The sequence below is a fragment of the Trichoderma breve genome, chromosome 6, assembly GCF_028502605.1.
Source record: "Trichoderma breve strain T069 chromosome 6, whole genome shotgun sequence".
NCBI lineage: Eukaryota > Fungi > Ascomycota > Sordariomycetes > Hypocreales > Hypocreaceae > Trichoderma > Trichoderma breve.
This window is the reverse complement of record NC_079237.1, coordinates 3,830,726-3,844,401: the sequence shown is the minus strand read 5'-3', so window position 1 is coordinate 3,844,401 and position 13,676 is coordinate 3,830,726. Positions and strand designations below refer to the sequence as shown.

General features: G+C 46.7%; 6 protein-coding genes across 6 annotated transcripts; 3 read left to right on the top strand and 3 right to left on the bottom strand.

Annotated features, from left to right (window-relative positions):
- Positions 1–20: 20 nt before the first annotated feature.
- On the bottom strand, positions 21–936 carry T069G_10092 (short chain dehydrogenase domain-containing protein; the record flags this gene model as incomplete). Its single annotated transcript, XM_056177302.1, has 2 exons — positions 21–591; positions 656–936. The coding sequence occupies 2 exons, from the start codon at positions 934–936 to the stop codon at positions 21–23; spliced, it is 852 nt and encodes a 283-aa protein (XP_056025780.1).
- Positions 937–2,767: 1,831 nt separating this feature from the next.
- T069G_10091 (NADH:flavin oxidoreductase / NADH oxidase family domain-containing protein) lies at positions 2,768–3,868 on the top strand (the record flags this gene model as incomplete). Its single annotated transcript, XM_056177301.1, has 1 exon — positions 2,768–3,868. The coding sequence occupies one exon, from the start codon at positions 2,768–2,770 to the stop codon at positions 3,866–3,868; it is 1,101 nt and encodes a 366-aa protein (XP_056025779.1).
- A 481-nt stretch (positions 3,869–4,349) lies between these two features.
- Positions 4,350–5,132, bottom strand: T069G_10090 (uncharacterized protein; the record flags this gene model as incomplete). Its single annotated transcript, XM_056177300.1, has 1 exon — positions 4,350–5,132. The coding sequence occupies one exon, from the start codon at positions 5,130–5,132 to the stop codon at positions 4,350–4,352; it is 783 nt and encodes a 260-aa protein (XP_056025778.1).
- Positions 5,133–5,541: 409 nt separating this feature from the next.
- Positions 5,542–7,158, top strand: T069G_10089 (protein kinase domain-containing protein; the record flags this gene model as incomplete). Its single annotated transcript, XM_056177299.1, has 1 exon — positions 5,542–7,158. One exon carries the CDS (start codon positions 5,542–5,544, stop codon positions 7,156–7,158), a length of 1,617 nt encoding a protein of 538 aa, XP_056025777.1.
- A 1,891-nt stretch (positions 7,159–9,049) lies between these two features.
- T069G_10088 (protein phosphatase 2C domain-containing protein) lies at positions 9,050–10,569 on the top strand (the record flags this gene model as incomplete). The annotated part of the gene is made up of 3 exons (XM_056177298.1): positions 9,050–9,540; positions 9,591–9,766; positions 9,818–10,569. 3 exons carry the CDS (start codon positions 9,050–9,052, stop codon positions 10,567–10,569), a joined length of 1,419 nt encoding a protein of 472 aa, XP_056025776.1.
- A 236-nt stretch (positions 10,570–10,805) lies between these two features.
- Positions 10,806–12,462, bottom strand: T069G_10087 (ergosterol biosynthesis ERG4/ERG24 family domain-containing protein; the record flags this gene model as incomplete). Its single annotated transcript, XM_056177297.1, has 5 exons — positions 10,806–10,841; positions 10,933–11,074; positions 11,139–11,278; positions 11,330–11,546; positions 11,603–12,462. The coding sequence occupies 5 exons, from the start codon at positions 12,460–12,462 to the stop codon at positions 10,806–10,808; spliced, it is 1,395 nt and encodes a 464-aa protein (XP_056025775.1).
- Between the last annotated feature and the right edge of the window lie 1,214 nt (positions 12,463–13,676).

Below are 13,676 nucleotides of genomic sequence, written 5' to 3'. Positions count from 1 at the left end.
GGGCCCAGATCAAGACCCTCCTATTCTTCTACTCCAACACTCATTGATATCGCCTCTACCACCTCCAATTCTTTCACCCACGCCTCCGCCTCCTTTTTAGCCAAAGGCCAACAGTCCTGGCCCAAGGGTATTCTTAAACATTTCTGGATTGTTTCATCTGCCGCCACACCAGAGCCGAGAATCACATCAAGGAGCACACTTGCAGCCTTGTCGACGTTTCCCAGTTTCCGATTTTTCATGTCTTTGGTAAGTTCCATCATTTTCCCAGCAGGCGTATTGGAATATTCTCCGATACCAGCTTCAGGAAACGTTAAGGTTTCCAGGAAATTAGTTCTATATGCGCCGGGCTCGGCGATGATTATACGTATGGAAAACGGAGCGAGCTCGTTTGCAAGTGCCTCTGAAAGACCTTCGACGGCAAATTTACTACTGCAATACAGACCTCGGCTCGCAAGACCAATGAAACCCGCGCCACTGGTGATATTGACGATTGTACCAGATCGGCGAGAGCGGAATGTCGGAAGAACACCACGAACGGTTCTCAGCGTGCCATGGAAATTTGTTTCCATTTGCGCGTGGGCTTCCACATCACTAGTTAAAGATGAGCTTTCTTTCTTACCGTTCAATCGTGAACAGATGAGTCAGGAATGCAAACCTTATCTGCTCTACCGGGCCGAGAAGCGCATATCCAGCTGAATTGATCAATACATCGACATTCTCTTTCTCAGCGATATTTCTGACACAATCTTCACAAGAAGCGCTAGAAACATCCATCGAAAGCCAGGCACCGCCCAACCTTTCAAACTCTGGGTTGGCGGTACGGGCCTTAGTCGAATCACGAGTTGCCCCTATGACTCGGTGACCATGACGCAGGGCCCCAAGACTCAAAGCAAGGCCCAAGCCCGAGCTGGCGCCGGTAATCAAGAAGACAGTCATCTTATCAAATGGTGTTAAATAGACCGACACCGATTTTCCAATACAAAAGACGTGAGAGCAGATGAGTAGCTAGGAAAACATGCACCGTTAAGCACAAGACGAATTAAATTGTCGCGATTAATCTGGCCATGGTCTTATATAACACTGATATATATAGAAAAAGTGTTACCGGATTTATCGCTTAAGACCGGTCCAAGAAGGATTGATGAACATATCGATGGCAAATAGGATCCTCTCCAACAGCAAACGGCTGAGATCCGGTATCTCCGACTTCAGCAATCTGCATTGAGCTCTACTTCATGATAATCCAGTTATAGCCATCATTATTGAAGCAAAGGAAAGGATTAAATCGTTTAATAACAGTCGCATCTAGATTTATCGTGCTTGGCGACCAATTCAGCATATTGATCTCTTTCCAGATGATGCAGTGCGTAGCGTTGAGTGGCATACGATAACCAACCTTAAATCCGGATTGGCTTTCGTTTGGAGAACTTAGCTAAAATGCCTAAATTCTGGCGTCCGTCATTTCTTAGTAGCACAATTTAACAAAAGGACGAATCCTGGTAGATATTTGAATATTGTGTTATACGTACTATAGAGATTTTCTGAAGCTGCATGAATCGAAGGGTTATAATCCGGTCCTTGTTGACATATTCCCAACGGTTGTTTGTCCCGGATCACTTCATGTGATAATTAAGCACCCCTTCGCTCCCCAATAAAGCTCAGCGAAGTTTTTATAGGTAGATAGAAGGGTATGGTAGTAGCGATCGAAAATCACCGCGTGCATGTCGAATGGGCTTCGCTTGGAGGTAATAGCCCAGAGGGGGGAAACAGGCTTGTCTACCGCACCGTGGTGAAGATATTGTTACCGAAACGACTGTAAAGAACGAGGCGGCCCGGCTCAAGCGAGAATAACAACATATGCGGTTATGGAAGTCAAAATTAGACACATATTTGATAAGGTCTGATGAGGAGTAAGAAGCATGTTGTCGCATCTATAAGTTTAAGAGCTCAAGCCATCCGTATCATTACCATTACCACATGGTAGTGTCAAGACAAATTGGGAAGAAACATTCGCTCCGATTACTGCTGCCGGAATTTAGCTTGGTATTTAGAGATTACTGATGCTTCTCAAATCTGTGAGAGACGTCAAGTCTTGTGTTGTCTCATAAACGGTCGTGTCTCGAACAAGCGAAACGTCATAGTCGGAATTGCAGAAGAATAAAAGGGCCAAATGTACTCTGTAGCAAGTGCCCAGCTGCTCTGTAACAGTGGAAGCTAGCCTGATGTGGAGTTTGGACATTCCAACTTTTTTTCCTCTTTGGGAAAGACCTCCCGGGTGATGCAGCTGACACTTATCGAAACTCTTCTTTCAGGCGCTAAAGAAATAAAGCTTCCAAATAGTACCCTCGCGAATGGAATCTTATGCTCAAGTAGCTCTATTACCAAGATGATATTCTTCTTTTTATGTTGTCTTTCGTTAATAATTCTATACTGTAGGATGGAGTCTTTTTGTTTTGACCCAATTAGCCCTTTCTAGAAGCAAGACTAAGTGATATTTGGTTGAGTTTCGTAACTAAGAAGTATATATATCTTGACAACTCCCTCACTTTTATTCATCAATTCCAACAGCATTCAGAACAGTCACATCGTCTTTTATATACATCTCTGTTATCGTAAAGAAAACAACCAACACTATTACCATTACAGCAATAATCAATTGATAACACATTAAGCTCAAGGGTAGCAGCTTCCTCTCCATCTCGAACAACATCAACCATCAACTTACCTCTTTTTCTTTCTCTTTTTTTCTTTCTAGAAGTCCATCATAATGGCCTCTCCAGACTCTCTTCTATTTAAGCCTCTAAAATTCGGCAAGGTAGAGCTTGGCCACCGTGTTGTATTATCGGCTCTTACACGACTCCGTGCCGACAAAAACCATGTTGCTACAGACCTGATGAAGGAGTATTACCTTCAGCGTACTTCGATAGCAGGCGGTCTTATTATCGCTGAATCCGCCTCAATTGCTAAGCACCATGGCGGTATGTCCTACACTTCAGCTATATGGGGCGAGGAACACATCCAAGGCTGGAAACCCATCGTCGATGTAGTTCATAACAAAGGCGGCTTTATATATCTTCAGCTTATGGCCTTTGGAAGGGCTGCTTCACGTTCAGCTGCTGAAGAGGATGGATTTACGATCAAAGCTCCTAGTGCTATTCCTTTTGAGAGAAGTGAGACGCCAGAAGAGATGACTCTCGAAGATATCAAGAGTACAGTCCAGGATTACGTCCAAGCAGCCAAAAACGCCATGCGCGCTGGATTCGACGGCGTTGAGCTCTACGCTGCCAACGGCTACCTCCTTGATCAGTTCATTCAGGATGTGAGCAACCAGCGGACTGATGAGTATGGTGGCAGCATCGAGAACAGAAATCGCATAGTTGTAGAGATCGTCCAAGCAGTCGCCGATACTGTTGGCCCAGAACGTGTAGGAATCAAGCTGAGCCCATGGTCTGAGTTCCAGGGCATGAGAATGAAAAATCCAATTCCACAGTTCACTGATCTTGTTAAAAAGATCAACAACATTGGAATTGGCTATCTGAATCTCATTGAGTCTCGGGTCTCAGGAATTGACTACACGGATGGCACAGAGAAGCTGGACTGGGCATGGGCAGTCTGGGACAAGGCCATTATTGCAACAGGAGGCTATCTGCCTGAGACGGCACTGGAACTGGTTGAGAAGCATCCTGACAGGGATATTGTCGTTGCCTTCGGAAGGCGATATGTCTCGAACCCTGACCTGCCATTCCGGATCCAGAGAGGTCTTGAGCTCAACCCGTATGACCGCAGTTCATTCTACAAAGTGGGCGCTCCTGACGGACTCATTGACTATCCATTTAGCGAGGAGTATTTGGCGTTGCAGAAAAACTAATGGTGGATATAACAGTAGAGTAAAAACGTCGTATAGCACAATAGAGGGTCATTAATCTGCTGATGCTTGCTTGTGGTTTTACCAATCTCTCAATTTAATGTACTTAAAAATCTCTTAACTGCCTTGGGGTATCATAAAACAGAAAAACGCCTGTGCTATGCTTTAAATCCATATTGTCCATCTGAGGATCCAACTTCACAAGCCATCCAAAGACTTCGCCGCTGCACCCAGCCCTGCCAGGATAACGACCATGCCTATGGAACTAGCCACACCGTGATGAACTGCATTTTCTTTCGACTTCGCCGTTGCCTCCGACCCTGTCAGATTAACGACCATGTCAAAAGATGATGCTGCCAATGATTATCACGGTGGCTAGCAGTTGGTTATACCGATGGACTGCCCGCTGCCCCCAGCCCTGCCGGGTTAACGGGTATGCCCTTCAGACAACTGGAGCTCGAGATATTGGATCCCCGTGTATTATTCACCGCCTGATGCTTCTAACTGCGCTTGCCATGCCGTTGTCGCTAAGATACCACAATTCGCACTTGGAGTCTCTCCGGGAAGATCGTTTTGACTGCAGAAATTCTTCGACTGTGGGCGTAGGTTTTCCCTCTCGTTGCGGACCCTGATTCTCATTCTTCTTCTTGCGTCGTTGCTGTCGAGACTGTTCCTGATGGGATGATGCCGGGCTGCGTCTTTCGATTCGCCGACGCGAGTTTCGGTTTTTCTTCCTAGGGGAACTGACAATTGGTGGAGACACTGGTTGTGGCTTCGATACAGGACATTGCATCTGATGAGCGGTGTGAATGCTTGTTTGCTCGATCGCTTCAATGTCGCTGGTGTCTCTTTCTGAAGGTTCTGGGCTAGGCAATGGATTCCGATACATCGTTTGTGGTTGGCAGCTGCATGCCACCTCTGTCTCTGTGCATGATTTGTAGAATTCTTCCACCAAGGGATTCGGTTCCTTTTCTTCTTCCGGCGCATATCCGATGCTCGGCCATGGTTCTGGAGATGAGCTGCGTGAACGGCCTGAGGCGTCGTTTGAGCTCTGGTCTATTCTGGCCCGCTTCGCACTCGGCTCGTCGTCGGAATCAATATGTGAAGAGTTCGTCCTCTTGCGTTTCTCGCGCCGTGAGGGTGTCGTTTGTGATGATGGCGGTGATGGGGCTGCGAGATGATTGTATTCTTCGAATTCATGGACCTGGGCTAATTTGGCCTTTTTGCGCGGTAGAGGCGCATCGCTGCTGAATTTTCGTTTGGACATGCTGTAAACCCGCTAATATGCGCCCACAGATGTTGCGAAATGATTACGATAACTGTGGTGAGCTGTCCAGTGCGGTGAAAATGAGCATTTGTTGGTGTATTTGTGTATACTTAGGAGATGGAGTGTTGACTTGTGAGGCTGACGATGCCATCTCGGGATTGTGAAATCACGTGACTCCGCGAGCTCAGCATCACCATCCGCAACGCGCCCATCCAAGGATCTGTAAGTATCGCAATTGTTTGAGATGCACAGCGCATTCTAAATTCGCTGCGAGATGCGCATTACTAGAGTCTCTTCTTTAACCATCTTCTTTTCGCTTCTTCATGCCTCTTCGCTCTCGCCTTGAATCAATCGCCGGCTCCTGCTACCTCTCGGCTTCCTTACACCATTCTCTTGTCCAGCCACTCTCATGACACAAACACAACCAACGACTGATTCCGATGGTATACCGACCGATGTGACCAGCGATATCGAGTTTGCAGTCTTTTCTGCCGACAATGAGGCTGCAATTCACCTTTTAGAAACCGTCCAGTGCAAATCATCGCCCCCGACGCTCAAGAGTGACGAGAACACAATCGGCTACCGACTATCAATACCTTTGTCATGCGACAGTCCAGACGCTAGACGGTTCAGATGGCGCATTGGCGCTGGTGCATCTCCGGCGTTGGTTGAGAAAGGATTGTGCTGTTGTGAGCCAGATATTCTCCTGTGTCCACCGGGGAGGACGCCCAGCTCTGCGGCAGTTCGACGATTCATCAAAGACATACACGCCACCATTCATTTCCATCCGCAGTCTGGAGTTTTGCTGCTCAAGACACACTCTAATCGACCTCTTATATACGAGCAAGGCGATGTGGATAATGACGATTTGATACTGGACATGTTGGGGAAGGTCAATACATGCGTTCTGCGGCGACAACGGAACTTCCTTCGCTTTGGCCAATACCGCTTCGCTCTCGAATTCATTGTCAAAGACGGCGACTTGAGCAGAGTCAAGGCACAGCTTGACGAGAATCTCGGTTGCCGCTTCAACGGTTCCCGACCTTCCCAGCTGCTAAATTTTATTCCTGTTCAGCACCCTGAGACGTCTTGGAACGTATGGCTGCATCAAAAAATTCCAAACACTTCTATAACATCGGGTGTAAATATCCATACTGGACAGCCAGTTGCTGTTAAAAAGCTGCAAATAACGGCTAGATCACGGCAGCACACGCTGCGCCGATTGCAGTTCGCATACCAGTATAAGGGCAAACCAGACAAGGGCGTTCTCGGTATCATTGACGCCTGGTGTGAACACAAGACATCACCGCCATGTCTGTTGAGCGAGTCCGAAGCTTCCCATCGCTGCAGGCGTTTATCCTATTCCATGCCTCTCGCCGAACACCATTTTCTCAACATGCCTTGGAAGAAGATAGACACAAACACTCGTCTTCTTGATTTCCATCAGACTTTAGTAGGGCTTGCCGAACTACATCGACAAGATGTTACGCATGGAAATATCACGCCCGAGTCGTTGCTTCTATTACCTGGTACTAAGCCCACCCCAATGACTGATCGCTCTCTGCCCAGAAAGGCGGTTATTTCTCTTTCTATGCAGCAACTAGACAAGCACAGTCCGAGCGTCTGTGTTGCCCCAGAGGTTTGGCGAAATCGGAAAACCGTGGATGGAACTAAAGTTGATGTCTGGGCACTCGCTGCTTCTTGGCTCTTCGCTTTCGTGCGACCACCAAGCGGTATCATGATAACCAAAGCGTCTTACCAAACCCTGCAAAAGACTCTGGATACGCAGATTGAAAAGGGCTTTATGAAAGACTCATTTGCGGCCCTTTTACGACAAATGCTCGCCTGGGAGCCGCACGACCGACCGACCACGACCGAACTACTTGCAGATCCAACATGGGAATCTGTTCTGGCACATGCACAGTCGATTGAAGATAACAAGAAGCGAAAGCGAATGGAAAAGATACAGCGCTCTTCTAGCCAAGGGAGGAGAGTCAGGTTACTCTCTCCAGACGTAAATGATTGAAGATGAGATGGGCTACAGCGAGTTCTCGAAAGACTTTACTGTACTTTCCGTTTCCACACCAACACCAAGCAAAACCACATTCCAGGCCCGTGCTCGGCATCATCAAGTCATGACTTACAGTTTGTCATTCTTGATGGAAAGGCTGATCGCTGAGTTTGGCCCATTCTGCAACTATAATGTCAGGCTCAAGTCAGGTCGCCCTTTGGCTGTGTCTTGTCTATGCACTCTATGAGATTTGGGTGTTGACATGCCACAGAGTTTGCCGACTTAGACCAATAACACTACCATAGAGTTGGAAACCATTGCAAACGATTCAACTCTCGTTGACATACATACATTGGCTACACCCGCACAACGCGGATTTGCCTTGTATAGTCAATGCTATCCGTGCCAATTGCAGGATTACATATGTATCCATCGTCGATAATCGGCTATGTATGGGATTCTGTCTTAGTCAATGTTTTGTTCAACAAGGGAATCTTTTCTGCTTGTTACATCTGCATCACGCGACCAACTCAACCAAGTCTCTAATCCTGATAGCCCATAGGCATATTAGAACATGCACCATACCTACATTGGGAAGCGTATCATTTTGATTCATTCACCTGGGTTTTTTGCACAGCCACACACGACATGGATGTTCTCCTCATTATTTCCACTACCATGTGGAGTAGTCATGAGAGACTGAGAGACCAAAGACTTACAGCGCATCGTCGATGAGTCAAAGACATTATGGAGAACAAGTTGTGCAAGGACTGCTGAAATCTGGAAAAGCTCGACGGAGAAGTCGATAACACCAAAAGAGCTCGGTTAACTGTGATCGGGAAATTAGTTTATGCCGAATCACTAGACAGCAAATGTCTCTCAATTAGAAGCTTAACGGCGGGAAATCTATAAAGAACATGGGATTTTGCATGACATTACTTGTAAATAAGAAGAACAAATGAGTATTTGGAGGAGTTGAGAGTATACCAAATAACAGATTTAACAAATATAAGAGCCAACATGTATAATTGACCTTTGTTCAGAAGCAACGAATTGAGCAGCAGCGTATCCTTTTCCACATTGGCAGAGGTGTCGACGGTTTGCAGATAAGTATCACTGTCCCGTCGTCAGTGTCTTATAAGCACCTTGATTAGTTATTACAAGAGAGACATTGTGATTTAATATCTTTAATGTTAGCCGTCTGGAACTTTTTCTTTTTTGCACATGCCATTAGCTGGCACAGAGGTCGAACGGCATCGGTCAGTCCGAGTCTCATTCCCTTGAATAGCAGTAATATCTGAGCCGTTGTGGGCACAATGCAACTCTGCTAACCCCTCATAGCTAGCATACTTACTACTCCGCAGCTTCCCCTCAATTGCTCTGTGGGTGTTCTCCCAACAACTGGAAGGCCAGTCGCGAACCAGCCCGGTACTCCATACTTTCGTAGGCCTTGGAGTGATATCTCAAGAGCTGCTGATTCCTTTCACCGTGTTACGGCTAACACGGAAATTAATGCCTCGTGAGGTGGTGTAATTTTAAATTTTCTTTGCACTTACACTTTAGAGGGCGGGCAGCTTCACCCAGTTGGTAACAATCGCTTAATAACGGTCGCCTATAATTACTCAGTGGCCAGATATCTCCAGGTGCCCTTTTCACGTATATATATGAGAAGGGCAGAGAATCAACTGCTGGCGAAAATCGAGTAGAAACGTCTTGCTAGCTGCGAAGTTTTCATCTCTTGGGCAGCTGCTACTCTGGCTAAATCCCCTTCCTTGTTAGCCATTCCCAAGTCTGGGTATTACATCTTTCCTTTTTAAGAAAAACCAAACAAAAAAGACTTTTTTATTCCCATTCCATTCAACGGGCACTTTATTTGTTTACTTCAAACGGAATTAACTTGGCCATCATGATTCGCTCTTCTGGTCGTCGCATAGCGGTAAACACGCAACCTCACAGGCAATGGATGACACAATGTCAAAAGCCTTCTCCACGATGGCAGTCTACTGCTGAAGTCTCAAAGCCGTCAAAGTCCTCTACAGGGTCCTTGGCTATCTGGGGAGCTGCCGCCGTGGTTGCCACCGGAGGGACAGCCTATTGGCTGAATAAGAAACCAACTAACAACACGATACCCAACGTCCCCATTCTCAAGCCTGTCACTTCGGATGCGGAAATTCCGATTACATCTCCAGTGAAAGCGTTGGATCTTAGATCTGCAAACGAAAAATTGCGAGAACAAGCTCAATCATTCGTGTTTGACAGCGCAAATGGGGGAAAGGGCCGTGTTGATACTGTCCGCGTCGCCAGCAATGACCCAGTGGAGGATGAATGGTCCATTGGGTTTGGTGGCGGGATCCAGGGCGAGAAGACGTTGTACGCTGGAGTTTTTGATGGCCATGCGTGAGTAATATCGCCATGCGGCAGTGAACTATGCTAACATTCATCTAAAGTGGCTGGGCTACGTCTAAAGTCCTAAAAGAGGCACTGATTCCGTATGTCTCCTCATCTCTGGCGAAGATAGGGCATACCAGTTCCGGAGATGTTGTCGACGCCGCAATCAAAAAAGCATTTACAAATCTTGATGATCGCATCATGTCAAATGCCCAAAAGGCTGTCGATGGAGGCTGTGAGCCAGGCTCTGCTGAAGCCATTTCCGCCCTGGCTCCCGCTTTTGCAGGGTCCTGCGCTCTGCTTACCATTTATGAGCCTAAGTCGTCCACCCTGCGTACAGCTGTGACCGGAGATTCGCGGGCCGTTTTGGGATCTTGGTCGGCTGATGCCAAGGCATTCACGGCCCATGCACTGAGCAAAGACCAGACTGGATTCAATGAAGAAGAAGTTAAGCGGCTGAATGCTGAGCACCCTGGCGAAGGTAGCGACATTCTCAGTGCTGAAACCGGAAGACTCATGGGCATTGCGGTCACAAGAGGATTTGGCGACCATCGCTGGAAATGGACAAATGAGTTCATCAAGCATCTGCAATCCAATTTTTATGGCAGTGCTCCCCGCCCTAAATCGAAGACACCTCCATATATGACAGCCTCCCCAGAGGTCACCACCAGGAAAGTTGAATCGTCAGACTTTGTGATTCTTGCCTCTGATGGTTTGTGGGATGTAATGTCCAACGATGACGCGGTGGCCTGTGTATCTCGATGGCTGGCAGCTCGTCGGAAAGGGAAGCCGGAGGTTGTGCAGGACGCCAAGTTCACTTCATACACGCTCGATGAGGATGGATATGCCAGTTATAAAGCAACGCCCGAGTACTTTGCTATAGAAGATCTGGATAATGCGGCAGTGTGTTTGGTTAAGAATGCGCTTGGTGGGAACAGGAGAGGGCTATTTTGCGGAGCCATGACTGTGCCCACTCCTACAAGCCGATATATGAGGGATGATATCACGGTGCAAATTGTGTTTTTCAAAGACCCTTAAAAGGACTACATCCAAGGAAACCGGAAGGGTTTTCTTTTCTTTTTCTTTTCACCACAGGAGGATTAAATATTTATTTTAACGATATCAGCACTATCGTAGACCAATTGACGCTCTGCTGTTTTATGGCTAGCCACTATTTGGAGAGCCAGAAGAACTCGTGTGACCATGTGTTTTGTAACCTCGATGTACTTATCCATGGTGAGATCCCCAATTCACTGAGAGAGTGAAAACAGTCGTCAGGCTACACTCCTAAGGATGTACCAGCTGAGTTCCTACAGTGAAGTATCGTCTCCGATCATATCACATACTTCATGTACAGTTAGTAACGCGCCAGAATTGCCAAACTGTGGCTGTAAATCTTACCGGTATAAAAATATACGGGACCTGTTTCTCATATCGTGTCCAGGCCTCGCCGTACTTCCTCCTACACCTCATGATATCCCGCCTTGTTCGATGAATAATCATGACCATGAAGAAGACGAAGTAAAACCAGGGAAATGGGCTTCTATTAAGAGAAGGTTAGTTGTCAATCAAATCCTTCCGTTCCTTCAAACGGGAGGTTAGCTTACTTGAAGCCGGTAATTAACCCCCAAGCCATAGAAAAGAACATATCAGGAACGTAATTTGGCTTTCGGATAATGGCAAACCATCCATCAACTAAGATCTGATCGCCCGTGTCGGTCTTAATAGTCTTGGGATTATCGATGGACTGCCATGGAACCTGTGGGAAGGTATTGCGCTTCATGAGTTGTCCCTTTGCTTTATGGCGAAATGCATTCTTTTGGCCGTTTGCGCTGTCCCACATCCAGTACATGAAAATGTATATCACGCTAAGAAGCGTGAGAGCATATGGATTCCAGCGGTATTCAGATGGATGGTGGTTAGCTAGGTAAAGGGCACAGTGACAATAGGTAAATGGTACACCAGCCAAGTTCCAAAAGGTGAGGAGGAAGCCGAGTTTCTCAAAGTACATGTCCCTGGAATAGCGTCAGATGACACCACCCTATCTCTGCAGTGTTCACAGCCAACTTACCAACTTGTAATAATCATTTGCTCAGCTTTGGCGCAAGCGTTGGCATATAGAAAGTGAGCGGCAGCCAGAAATATTACCTCAGAAGAAACGTAACCATATGTTTCATACTGACGAGCACCCACAGAACAGGTGATGAGAAACAGTATAAACCAAGGGATCCTGACTTCATAGAACATTTTGAAGTCTAGGATACCAATGCGCGGATTCAATTCAGCGCCCATGAAAAAGTCGTAGATGGGGTATCCCGTGAGCCTGTGGGTTCGTCCGCGTACAATGGCTTGGAAGTAGACGATGAAGCTGTTGATAAATCCAGACAGGATAGCGACGGTCATGATTGACCCAAACTCGTCAATTAGAGTGTACAATGGAAATAGACCAGTAATATGTAACGCGGCAGCAATACCTAACGTGGCATAAAAGCTGGTATATGCAGAGCAGTAATAAGGAAGCCTTTTGCCGCCTTCGTGTCTCAGAGGTCGACCATGGCTAGACACGCCGGGCATATAGCAATACATGACAGCTTCCATGATAAAGAATATCCAAAAGATTGCCCAAGCTTTTGCAGTTGGATATGCCCCCAAATAGACTAGCTGGCCCAGGTGCTGTCCAAATTCAAGCCACGACTGATTGCTTTCGGGGTAAGGTAGATTTCCGTCATAATAGGTCGCACCTATCCACATATACCACATTATCAAGGGAAAGCCTATCATCAATGAGGCAACACCAATAGAACCGCCGAATTCGAATTCATCTGATGCGCCATCTGTGAGTTTGGTTGCTATAGTTGAAGTCGCATCCTTCTCCCTCTTCTTCAGTAGGGACACGGTCGTAGGAGGGATGGTTTTCTGTTTCACACCCATGATGATGGCAGCCAAGTTGACCAACAGAAAGCATCAAGCCGTGTGTTGTAAAGGTTACTGGACGTGATTACGGCCTTATCTATGTAATTATACCTTCATAGGCCTGCCGAGGTTCAAGGATATAAGGCCACCGCACTTATACGCGTAATTACGAAATTCTTTGATAGACCGCCGCTTAAAGTCGTATTCGGATTCGCAAATGGTCGTATATAGGTTCAGACATCCCGTCTTGGCCGAGATAGCGTACATTCTGCAGCAGAAATTAGGACTGCTACCGGAGAATCTGCAGCTAAATACTGGGGCAGAACTTGTCACCCGGGATTAGTGTCGTCCATACGCGTATAGATGTGAAAATCCTTGAGTAATTGTGACCAATCGGATTCCCTTTTGGCCTGCTAGCTACCTGCACCTGAAATTGTCTACTGTCAAAGTCGTGGGTCATAAACAGTTGGCTGGTTGAAGACGACAAAGTACCTGTAAGTGTGGCGGAGCAAATGGATTTACACCGAGAGGCCGTAGTTCTAGCCAAGCCAACAGGATTGTACCCTTGTATCCGTAGCCATCCTTCGCCCAAAACTAGTAGACAACGTAAGGAGTACATCAAGCCCCTGGAAAGTATACTACCTAATGACAAATGATGTCTACTTATTAGCGGCCGCATTCAGTATAAGAATTCGGTTCAGAACTAAATACATACATATTTAATATGGATTGCTTTTTGTCCCGTGTCTTGGCTACGTTGTTGGCCATCATATAAGCCCTCAGTCACTGCTATTCTTCGAATCGGTGGTACAACTTTAAGTTTGCTCACTCAGAATTGGTATTGGCCAATTCAAAAGTTAGCTGTAGCCCATGGGTAGACAAAGCGGCCCCCAGAAGACATTAGCAAAGCCATCGATAGGGCTGGCTGCCATCGACTTGCAGAAACTTGCAGTTGTAGTTCGGAACTGGTACCCTGGATCCTTGGCCCACGTAAAATATCTGACTATTTCCACTACCTCAATTATGATTTGCGATACAGCGAAATCCACCCCCAAGTACGTATGCTTATATGCATAATATTACCTTTAACCTGTGCTGCGCGCCATAGCTCGTGAATCTGCTTCCCATCGTGGCCTCATCGCTTAAGATGAAATGCTGTCGTCAGATCCCCGGACTTGTGGATCCGTGCGCAGGTGCTCGTACTCCATAGGCGTTCCAGCCCATGTAAAACT